Source organism: Bison bison, unplaced genomic scaffold, assembly GCF_000754665.1.
Source record: "Bison bison bison isolate TAMUID 2011002044 unplaced genomic scaffold, Bison_UMD1.0 scf7180017864353, whole genome shotgun sequence".
Taxonomy (NCBI): Eukaryota; Metazoa; Chordata; class Mammalia; order Artiodactyla; family Bovidae; genus Bison; species Bison bison.
Window position 1 is genome coordinate 6,803,808 of NW_011494925.1, and position 11,750 is coordinate 6,815,557.

At 45.4% G+C, this 11,750-nt stretch overlaps 1 protein-coding gene and 1 long non-coding RNA gene across 4 annotated transcripts; both read right to left on the bottom strand.

The window, feature by feature from the left end:
- Nucleotides 1–576: 576 nt before the first annotated feature.
- On the bottom strand, nucleotides 577–11,641 carry TXNL4A (thioredoxin-like 4A). 2 transcript variants are annotated; one of them, XM_010855071.1, is made up of 4 exons: nucleotides 11,525–11,641; nucleotides 10,940–11,107; nucleotides 4,781–4,884; nucleotides 577–988 (listed from the first exon to the last, which is right to left on the bottom strand). In XM_010855071.1, the coding sequence occupies exons 2-4, from the start codon at nucleotides 11,090–11,092 to the stop codon at nucleotides 817–819; spliced, it is 429 nt and encodes a 142-aa protein (XP_010853373.1). In that variant the 5' UTR covers nucleotides 11,093–11,107; nucleotides 11,525–11,641; the 3' UTR covers nucleotides 577–816. The 2 variants fall into 2 exon arrangements, with proteins under 2 accessions (XP_010853373.1, XP_010853374.1); XM_010855072.1 differs by having other exon boundaries at nucleotides 11,475–11,641.
- Nucleotides 4,908–10,945, bottom strand: LOC104999532. Of its 2 annotated transcripts, none has more exons than XR_826610.1 (3): nucleotides 10,861–10,945; nucleotides 8,797–8,866; nucleotides 4,908–5,128 (listed from the first exon to the last, which is right to left on the bottom strand). It is a non-coding gene; the product is annotated as an uncharacterized LOC104999532 (long non-coding RNA). The 2 variants fall into 2 exon arrangements; XR_826609.1 differs by lacking the exon at nucleotides 10,861–10,945 and adding an exon at nucleotides 9,285–10,847.
- Nucleotides 11,642–11,750: the final 109 nt, after the last annotated feature.

Sequence of the window (11,750 nt, forward strand, 5' to 3'; positions counted from 1 at the left end):
CAGATTTGATCTTAAGAAGTGTAAGAATCAGCTCTTAGTCTTTAAAGGGAAGCCTGCAAAAATCATTATTTTATCGTACTGTTTTTATAACCAGAATAAAATGTAACTTTTCGTTAAGTGTGTATTCTTCCTGAACTCAAGCCTTTGGTTCTATTGAGGGATCAGCTGTGTCCCTGACAATTACTGTGCCGGAAGTCCTCACCCCTGGACCTCAGAATGTATCCTGTGGAGATGGGGCTGTTGCAGACGTCATGAGTGGAGATGGTCGTGCTGGAGCAGGGCAGCCCTCGCCCAGTGGAACATCTGAACAGACACACGCACAGGGAGAACAATGTGTAGGATGAAGGCTGGGACTGTGGTGAAGCATCACCAGCCAAGGGACGCCAGAAACCACCAGAGCCAGGAGAGGGGTGGGAAGAGACTCCCTGTCAGGCCCCGGAGGACCAGCCTGACAGCTGGATCTGACTCCAGCCTCCGGAACCATGAGACACACTGAGCCTCACTCAGTGGTAGAGAGCCCATTCTTGACTACCAAAATCATTAATCTGTACACTAAGTTTCTTAGTAAATAAACAATTTTGACCATCCCCATCACTGTGTATTTATTTCAGTTAGATATTTACAGATATTTGCTGATACAAAAATACAGTGACCAGGCAGACTGAAAGGCGAGGCAATGCCACCCACACTGCAAAACCCTCCAGCTCCTTAAGCTCCATGTACTTTGCCAAACACTTTCTCAAAGGCTTTAAATAGTTGAAAATACTTCAACATGAGAATGACCCCAGGGCACCACGTGCACTGGGTGGGCCGAGCTCAGTATCTGTACTTGGTGGAGTAGTCCTTCGGAGACACGACCAGCCCACGGCCCTTGCGGGCCCCCCGGTACACCGTCTCGATGATGTCGATCATCTCCTGCTTGTCCTCCATGGCCCAGTTGATCTTGTTGTTGTTGCCGGTGCCCAGGTCGATCATGATGTGCTTGTTCCTGTAAGAGGGAAGGGGTCAGTGCTCACAAGAATCCCTCTGAAAAAGAACCGCATGGAAACATGCCTTACATCCCCACCTCCATTACAGGCTCTTATCAAACATCAGCACGATCAAGAGGATCCACCACGGTTTAGAAGAAAACTAGAAACCATCTAAATACTGTTAAGAAAGACACACATGTTCCTTCTGTGTGCTCTGTAATTCCTTAGGACAAATCACCTACAGGGCAATCAAGGGTCGAAGGACACAGCCTCAGTCACCTGGTAAGCCAAACAGTTTTCCAGGGTGTTGTAGTAACTTACCTGAAAAAGCAATGTGTGAGTTTCTCATGGTGTTCTTGTGAGCACTTAGTGTAAATGTTACTGAAAGTCCTATTGACTGTGAAGTGAATGATACTTTGCATTTCTTGATTCTCCATAGATGGATCTTTCAAGAAGCTACTTTTTAAAATGAATTTATATGTGTACTTCATAAAATAAAGATATTAACCCTTGTTGTACCAGCTGCACTAATGGCTATCGATTTAACTTTCTGTTTCTGACAGGCTATGCGTCTGGCTGCCAGCTGTGGTTTCCTGTTGCAGGCTTCACCTGGGGCTGCAGTGAGGTCTCCTTCTAGTCAGAGTGAGCTTCCAGGAGGCAAACTGGATGTCACTCTCCTGCTGCAAAAACTCGCTTCCAGGAGTCACACCGGCCCAGAATCCGGGCATCTGGGCCTGGCCCTGCCCTCCCTTCCACACCTGCCACTCCCCACCCCCACCTGTGTCACCCACATCCTTGCAGGTCCCCAGATGTGCAGGCCATTCTGCCCTGTGCCCCTGCTGGGCTCACGCCAAACTTACTCAGCAGTCTCTACACACTCCCCGCCGCCTGATGACAATCAGTATTTGTGCCTCTGCAAATACTTGCTGCAATACTGTGACTTATAAGAAAAATACATATGTGGTCACTCAAAAGATATACTGTCCTATGTATTTGGTTTTATCCACAGTTCCTGGCTCAGTACTGCCCAAACCTTTGGAACTGTCTGCAGTAAGTGATGGCATATTTGGACTCTGGCCCTCAGCTCCTGAAGACACTTCGTGGCCATGAAGCGGAAGTGGGCGCCTTGCTATTCCCAGGCACCTCTCCTGTTACGAGGGAGTTCATGTTAACAAGGCCACTTCCAGATCCTACGATTGCTTGTGGGTGAGGGGAAGCCCCTCCCACGGCACGCACACATGCTGTCACCTGTCACTTCTCCCTGGTTTCCGGTGCTATCTGCTCTGCTTTGCCATCAGAGGATGTTCTGTGACAGCAGGCACCCTGTCTGATCTGATTCATGTCCCAGCATAGACATAAAACTGAGCAGGACTCTATGTGTATACATATTTGGTGAATAAATTAACCAAAATATTGTTACTACTTGTCTTAGAATTCTGGGTTGCAGGAACAGCAGAAGGCTTTGTCTCCTTTTCTGAGTGCAGCATCAATTCTAAAATATCAAAATACACACCCAGCCCCAGTACCACTCAACCTCTTTCCCCAGAAAGGCTTCTCCTGTCCCTCAAGCCTGGTCACATGCAGTGGAAGGCAGGATCCAAGATGGGAGGACTCTGGGAGAATTCTGAGGGGCACACAGAAAAGACCCAGACTGCCTTCAACAGCCTGTCAGTAGGAACATGGACTGGGAGGGGGTGGGGATGCATTACAGGGAGTGGAGGATGTCTGCAACACTCCAAAGTGATGGACGTAGGTACCAGCTGAAGACACCTAAGTGTCTAGAAGGCGCTGCCGAGTTTCATGCTGCTTACAGTAAAACGAGAAGAGAGACAAACTGGTGTAAGATCTGTTAACCAGAAAAATTTCTTGGCCTCTCCAGATGGCAGAAGGTGCTGAAATCCAGAAACGGCTGCTCTACTCTGGACAAAGAGGCCACACAATCTTCTGCGGAAACCCAGGAAAGACCTAAAGTCAGAATGTCGAGTCACAGGATGGGCTCTTCCCCAAGGAAACAGCTGTTGGGCAGAGGGCACCCCAGAGCCCAGGACAGGAACCCTACTTGCTCAGACTGAAAGGGAAGACCATGCAGTGAGAAGAGCTGACACAACCCCAAAATGCTGCTGGCAGGAAGCAGTTGAAAAATAAACCGGCTGCAAATGCCCTTCATGAAAAGGCAAAAAATAAAAACCTGCATTGGGCCAGAAGGACGACCCAGTGCTGCATCAGAGCTCCTCCTCCCCAGGCCCCTCCTCCCCATCTTCCCTCCTTGTGAGCCCAGAAGACTGTTTCTCAGGACTGTCCACACTGCGTCCTGCAGGAGGGGCCACAGATAAGGAGCAGCCTCCAAAGCTGGCCAGAGAAGCCTCATCCACACCCGATTCTGCAATGGGAGCTGATGGTGGGGGCCACAGCCAGGGCAGGACATGACTCTCTGCAGCCGGGGGTGGGGGTGGGCCTGGCCTGGCACGCTGCAGTGCACAGAACCCTATAAGACCCCTGTCTCCCACCTGAACCCCCGGAACTGGGCTGCAACGCGACCATGCCCATCATTAGGTACATGATGCCGCACAGGGGGGTCTGCAGCTGTTCCCATGGTTACTCATCGGTTGATTTTAAAATAAGGGGATTCTCCTGGATTAAGGGGTTTGTCTAATCCAATCACACGTGCCCTCTGAAAGCAGAACAGGATGCTGGAGCAGCTTATGAAAAGAACTCAACTCACTGCTCAGGGTTTCAAAGACAGAGGAGCCTCTAGGAGCAGAGAAGGGCCCAGCAGAAACAGACCTCCGACTTGTGACCACCAGAAACTGGATCCAACCAAAAGCGCCCCTGAGCCAAGTGGATTCTTCCCTGACCGACGGCCTAGACAGGAGCCTAGCCCGTGACTCTGGCCTTCGGAGACCCCACATCAGAACCCTGAGCCTGCCTGGACTCTGACCTACAGACCACCAAGTTTGTTACACAGAACAGAGAGTGAGTACACACCCTGCACACCCTACCCAGACCTCCTCACCCACTAGGGAGCTCTGCTGCTAGAGCTGGCCTAGTGTTTATATTGCTACTTACTAACTTCTGGAGTAACATAAGAAATTCTGATAGACAAGTAAAAATAGTGTCATATGGTGATTTCTTTCCAAATTAAACCTTCACAACAGAAATTTTTTTTTTCACTCATGCTGTTACTTAACTTTATTACAGAAATAGCAAAAACCGTGTTTATATCTGCATCAGACTCCTGTGTCTAACCAGTAGCTACTCTGCATTCTCCATTCATGCAAAGTTTGTAAATCATAGGTGCAAATTCATTCAAAGTCATCAGGGAGATTCTATTACTTGAGCCAATGATTGATTGACTAGGATCCACAAAAGAATTTTTCAGCTGATGAAAGATCTTTTTATAAGATTTTGTATTTATAAGCAAACTAACGAAGTACAGGTTTCCCTCTTGGATATCACAAAAGGATGCTAATCAGTAATATATTTAAAAACTGAGTTACTGTCAACACATTTTTCATCAACAGATTAAATTTAAAGGTATCTTAAATGTCAGTAAGAATGTCCTCCATTTAATTACACTTCACCTAGGTCCCTGGGTAGTTATTTCAAAAAGGTAATTTGTTACTGAGTAAATGGTAAAACTGGAATTGTTACTTTGAAAATTATTTAAAAGATCACATTAATTGCCTGGTGATACAAACTGTATTATGATATGACCACATTACAACTTCCTTCTAAAGATATCTTGATTGCATTAAACGCCCAGACCATCTTTTCAATTTAAATAACAACTTTAAGATAAGTGAACATACCTGAAGAAAAACATGACAGTACACGGATCATACAACTCATACATTTTGTTGAAGTCAGGTACTTCTGTAATATCCACAAGATAAATAACTGCAAAATTTTTAACCTAAAAGTAAAGGAGATGGGAGGGGGGGGAGAACTGAAATAACACATCAACTTTTTTTCTGTAAAAGCACAATAAAAAACAAAAACAAAAGAATCTGTGTATAACAGGACAATTTTCAAACTAGCTCTGCAACAGGTTTTCCCAGGAGAGTTGCCATGTGGGACATCACTTCACTAGCATCACAGTCCTGAGCAACTGTCCATTAGCATGCTTAACATCTTCCAGCCAGCAAGTTATGAGAATCCTGCAGGAAAAGTCCACAGACACATCACTCATGCTGGTCCAGTAAAATGCTACATGAACTTTTACAAACATTTAACTGTATGTAGCAAACAAATGCTTTAAAATATGCCCCTGGAATTCAGCCACACACTCCCCTCTAACTTAGGTCTGGACACCTGCACACACTAAGGGCCTAACAACTCAAATCATATTGTAGGTAACAAATGTTCTTTAATTTCTTCCTTAATTGCAAGTCCATCACAGAACATTTAGAAAACCCAGAAAACCATAAATAAAATTACGTCCAATCCCAACACCCAGAGATAACTGCTGAGAAGATATTTTTACTATATTCTTTCCCACTTTTTCTGGTCTATATGTTTATGCTGTTCTAATAAAATGTGATCATACGGTGATCATACTACAATATTTTGTATCTCACTTTAATTATGAGTGTCCTCATATAAACTGTATACTGTATATAAGAAAACAATCAAAACAAAACATTATGGCTACTTAACAGTTCATCAAATGGCTATGCCATTATTTTACCATTCTTCTGTTATTTTTTTTTTCATGAATATAAATAAAATTTCATTAATATCATTATTCACATATGAACATTATTACCCTTACATTTATATACATATTTCATTATTTCTTAAGGATAAACACCTAAAATAGAATCTTCAGAACAAAGGACATGACATTTTAAACGCTCCTTATAATTTCTGTCTCAGTGCCTTTTAGAAAGCTTATACCAACTTAAAATACTGTGGGTTGAATTATGTCCTTTTACCCCAATAAGAAAACAAACTGAACCCCTGACCCCTCATTCTCAGAAGGTGGCCTGACCTGGGAACAGGGTGCCTACAGAGCTCATCAGCGAAGGTCAAAAGAGGTCATACTGGAGTCTGAGCCATGATCCAACCTGGCTGGTTGAAACAAGCCAAGGGAGAACACAAACACGCCAACTGAACCCAGAGGGCTAGGGAAGGCACCCAGAAGTCAGGGAGCACCCCAGGAGGGGAGACACCAGGATGGGGAGAACAGCAGGGACTTTCCCGAGGGAGCACATTCTGCTGACACCCCAGTCTCGGACTTCTGACCCTCAAGCTGTGAGGCAACACATTTCTCTTGTTTTAATCTGCCCAATTTGTGATGCTTTGTTATGGCAGCCCCAGGAACTGCACAGAAAATGCCTATTTCTTCCTCCAAACTAACTCTAAAAACCTGACTGTAATTTACCAGTGAAATAGCATGCTGCTGCTACTGCTGCTGCTGCTAAGTCACTTCAGTCGTGTCTGACTCTGTGTGACCCCATAGACGGCAGCCCACCAGGCTCCACCGTCCCTGGGATTCTCTAAGTAAGAACACTGGAGTGGGTTGCCATTTCCTTCTCCGATGCATGAAAGTGAAAAGTGAAAGCGAAGTTGCTCAGTCGTGTCAGACTCTTCGCAACCCCATGGACCGCAGCCTACCAGGCTCCTCCATCCATGCGATTATATGGTTTAATACTACAGTACAAAAACTGAGGGATTAAATGGTACAAGACTGATAGAATACTGGTAACTGCAACAAGTATTAAGTATTAGGTATTAAGTCTACTATACTCTGCTCTCTATTTTTGGGAATATTAAGAAATATTGACTATGGACATTAAACCACCACCTTCCACAAAAAGGAGAGAAGGAACTTTACATTTCACGAGCACGCATTTTGCTGACAGGCGTCAGTGCCGAGGTAGGGGAAGAAAAGGAGTCTCTCTGAGCCTCTCCGACATCCCCTCTTCCTGGTGTGCACACAGAGACGGAGGACTGCTGAGAGCAGCCACTTGCTCCGCTGCACAACTGCCTCCTGGCAAAAGTTACCCTGCTGGTTTATAAGTTCTGGTGGTTGTGGTTTAGTTGCTAAGTCGTGTCCGACCCTTGGAACCCATGGACTGTAGCCTGCCAGGCTCCTCTGTCCATGGAATTCTCCAGGCAAGAATACTGGAGTGGGTGGCCACTTCCTTCTCCAGGGAACAAACCTAGGTCTCCTGCCTTTCATAAGTCCTGCCTGCATCTAGTTTTACTAAGCAGAGATATTTTACTTCTCTCATTAAAAAAAAAAAAAATACTACAATGTAAAAGTTAGGTATTAACATCACAGTATAACCAAACACACACACACACACACACACATACACACACACACACACACGCATAGCTTCCTAAAGCATAAAATGACAACTCAACGATGTACAACTTTCACACTGTGAATGTTGGTTTTACATGAGACACTTAAAAAAGGTCTCATTTTCTTTTGCCTCCAGTGATGAGTAAGAAAACCGTAGCTCATTCAGAAGTCAAAAAACAAATGACACTACAGTCCTTCATCATCTATTCCTTCCACATAAATCCCATCAAGATAGACATGAAGCCTCACAAGGTCAGGGACCACATCTGCTGTCTTTTCTGGTGGTCCTCGAGTCAATCAGGACCTGACATACCCGGGGCACCAGTAAATATCACTAGTTGAATGAATGAACTTCAGAAATACACATATATTTCAAAACTCAGAAAATGTTTTACTGTCACTATGGACTTAATTACATAATCCTGAGTTCAAACAGACCTGCCTTAAAAGACAGTCTGTTCTTCCTAGAGGTGACCTGACAGGTCCTCTAGCCCTGCAGCACCAGCTGGCCTCTCTCTCAGTGACAACACAGCTCCACAGTCCTGCACGCCACTCAATGCCACTCACGCATGTCACTAAGACCGAAGGCTGTCAGTGTCGCCTTCCACCTTCTCTATGAAGCTCCTCCATTAGCTAAGAACCCACCTAAAATTCTGGACAAATGTTCTTGACTGTCAATTGGTACTATGTATTTTTGAAGTATCGATTTTTACATTTTTAGATAGTTCCTTTCAAAGCCATCAAAAAACTGCATAACTTCCTTTTCTCAAACTATTATTTGCCCTGATTGGTTACTGGTTCCTATGAGATTTCTCAATTGAGCATAAATTTCTGCAGATTCAACCTACTTTATGACATGTTTAAGAAAGAGCCCCAGAAGTCATTCCTAAATAATTCCATGAATACATTTACCTTATATACAAATTAGAAGGTCTGACTATGAGATAGTATCACTGAGGTTTTGCATATTTTAAATTCTACTGGTATGAACTCTTTAAACATACAAGAATTAAACATCCCATTTATTCTTACACATAATGGGACTTGGTCACAGTGCTGCCAAAGTACACGCCTCCAAAATGGCAAGACAAAAGTCTTACCTTGAAGCTGTGCATAAAATCACCCACTAATCAGAAAACTTTATTTTTTTTAATATTTATTTCTATTTATTTATTTTGCTGCACCAGGTCTTAGTTGTGGCGTGAGGGATCTTTAGTTGTGGCACATGGGAGCTAGTTCCCTGACCAGGGATTGAACCTGGGCCCCCTGCTTTGGGAGCCTGGAGTCAGGGCCACTGGACCACAGGGAAGTCCTGGAAACTTTATTTTGATAATAATTCTACCAAACTCCAGACATCTGTAAAATCTTTCAACGTATCTCTATGTTTTCAGTACAGGTCAAAACCAATCCAGCATGAGGTGGGGTTGGAGCTGCTGAAGCAGTGAGTCAATAAAACACATTCCAGGAGAATAGTATAATCAAGTCCAGCCTCAATGTTGGAATTTTACTCACTTTAAAACAGCTGGGGTATCCAAACAGAGCTCGTAACAAGATGAGGAAGATCTCCCATTATCTGCCATTTCTGCAGAGGGAGATAGACAGTTAAATTGTTCTTTATACTAAAACCTTAAATTTCAAAAATTCCTGTTGAACGTCCCCAAAAAGGGCTTCCAGAATTATAAATTCATATTCTGCCCTTATACTAAGCAGAAAATAAAACATTAACAGTTTTGTAATGCATTTCAAGTTTGCATTTTTAATGACTATAATATTACATAGTATTAGAAGTTTATTAAAATAGAAATCCAAGTTCTGGATGAATGAAAAAGAATAACTTAAAAGACCAAAGAAAAATACTCCAAGTGAGCCCAATTAAACTGTTCTTACCAACAGTTCTAGTCCAAAAAGAGCACACCTACTAGCACTACAGCAATTTGGTCTCTGACTGCTACACAGGGATTAGAAAAGAACAGTTCTGATGAAAGTCCCTAAAAACTTACATTGACACAAAATCTGTCTCCTAGCTAAGAGTATCTTGCTGAGTTTTGCTCAGATATGAACAGCAAACAACCCTCACGCCTCTGCCATCCTAGCCTCGTGCTGAGGGCAACCGGGTCTGGACATGCCCTGGTGCTTACACTCCACCTGCAAGGCAGAACCCAGAACACACACCTAAGTTACGTCAGCGTCCACATAGCAGTGATTCGATTACTGGAACAGGGTCTTCATCCGTCATCACTGACTTCTGCAGTCTCTGCCCTTGACCACTGCGGCTCAAGTCATGGGGAAATGACTTCTGGGCACCACTTCACTCCTGACCTCTGACCTGACGGGGAGGACCCGACTGGCAGAATCCTGCTCTCCTGAGTTCCCCAGGCATCTCTTCAAGCTCCCTCAATGCCTTGGCGTCCAAGAGGAAGAGGAGGGTAAGGTTATCACCACAGACTCCTGCTCTGACTCGGATCTCACTGAAGGGATTCGGAATTCCTGGGGGAGCTTCTGGACCTCATCTCAGATCTGCAGAATCAGACTCTCTGAGATGCACTTTCGGTGACAGACACAGAAGGATGGTCCCTAATGTTCACAGTGCCACTACCCCGACCTCACTCTGCCTGTCCTACCAAAGAGGAGACAGTGAAAACTACTGACGGCAAGTCAGACTACTTTTCGATTCCTAAATACAAACTATATCCTTACACCTGTTACTCTTTACTCAAAGGAGTTATTTTAACCCAGCCCATATTAGCATATCTTACTCCTGTGAAATAAATGATGACTTCAATGTTTCCCTTATTTTTATACTCTTTAATAAAATGAATAACCTCTCAAATTAACATTGAATATTAAATTTTTTATTATACCCTAATATTTTTGCCTCTTGCCCTATTACTACAATTGCAAAATTCTAAATCAAATTTACCTTAAAATACCCATGAGACAATTACAGAAAGAGAATTAAGCCCTAGTTACTCAACAGCGCCCTACAATTGCTCTTTATTGTCAGCAAACGGCCACAGACAACCCCGTGTACTAAATTTAAGGATTAGGAAAACTAGTTCTAACATTACAGTTCTACTTTTTCCCAATGTTTCCTACATTGGAATCACTCTAAGCTATAAATCAAGTCACTTACAAACAGCGCCCTGGAGAAAAGAAGGGACTCAAAGAAAAAGAAGGGAATTTACTATGTTGTTACCATAGATGTTCTGCTCAATACATACAACAAATAAACACGGTTCCAAAAAAAATGGCAAGTTTTTAAAACTAAGCCATTCAAAGTAAGCTCCTACACTCAGCCAAATTCTGCAAACATGTTTTGCTCTTGGCACTATAGACGTAAATTTTTGAAAACACCTTATGAGTTAAAATCCCTATAAATTAATAAGAATCTTTCACTTCTTCAGGGAGAGACATCATGAACCTCTTAAAAATGTGAAAATCTATGGAAACTTCTGCCAGTAAGGATATAAGTTATTCTGACAAATTTCAGGGAGCCCATCCTCATACCCCAAGGTACTTCTGTGAATCCTACTGCTTCTCTGTAACCGGTAAACTGGCTGTACTTTTCATTCTTACCGGCAAAACAACAGCAATCCAACAGGATGCAAACACCAAACCGGGCGGCAGGACGCGACGGGAGGTGTGGCTGCTTTACCTTTTCAGCAATGCTGTACAGAACCTCATCCATCTTCATGCAAGTAGGGTCCCAGTCGTGCCCAAACCGAATGACGACCACGCGGTCTTCTTCCGAAAGGATGGCCTGATCCACCTGCCAGCCATTGTGCAGGTGCGGGAGCATGTACGACATCTTGAGCCGACAGGTCTGCGGGGGAGTGGGGGGAAATCACCGGCCAGCTCCTCCCAGCCCCCCCATGGCACACCCAAGGAACCCCCCGCCCCAAGGAGCCTCACCACGGAGCCCCTCACGGGGTGTCACCCTGCGGGGCCCCCACCCCACAGAGCCTCACCACGGGGCCCCTACCCCGCGGGGGCTCACCCTGCGGAGCCCCCACCCCACGGAGCCTCACCACGGAGCCCCCGGCCTACGGGGACTCACCCCGAGGGGCAGTCGATGCGCTGCCGGCAGGGCCAGGCCCGCGTCTACCAAGTTTCGACCCCGAGCCCGCCACAGGAACGCCTCTGCCCCCCGGCCAAGATCCCAAGGGGAGGGGCCCCCTGGAATCACACACCCGCGCATCACTCGCCGACCCCTTCCCACCGTCTCCAGCCGCGCACGCACCTCCGCCCACACCGGGCCCTCCCGCTCAGCGGTCCTTCCGGGCGCGTAGGTCTCCCAGAGGGTGTGAGCGCCGGCCACTGAGCCCGCGCGCCCACAAGGCGTGAGCTCCGGAGAGTGCGTGCGCGCGCCCGCCCGCAGAGCGTGAGCGCCGAGCAGTGCGTGCGCGCGCCCGGGCCGGGCAGGGGCGTGGACTCCACTCTGAGAGACTGGAGGCTGAAGGTGGGTG

What these genes read in the sequence shown, in the direction of transcription:
- TXNL4A (XM_010855071.1), bottom strand. Translation starts at nt 11,092, where the DNA reads ATGTCGTACATGCTCCCGCACCTGCACAATGGCTGGCAGGTGGATCAG. An exon ending in TGTACAGCATTGCTGAAAAG is followed by an intron (nt 4,885 to 10,939) that starts GTAAAGCAGCCA and finishes CTTTACTTTTAG; the next exon opens with GTTAAAAATTTTGCAGTTAT. An exon ending in ACTGTCATGTTTTTCTTCAG is followed by an intron (nt 989 to 4,780) that starts GTATGTTCACTT and finishes TCCCTCTTACAG; the next exon opens with GAACAAGCACATCATGATCG.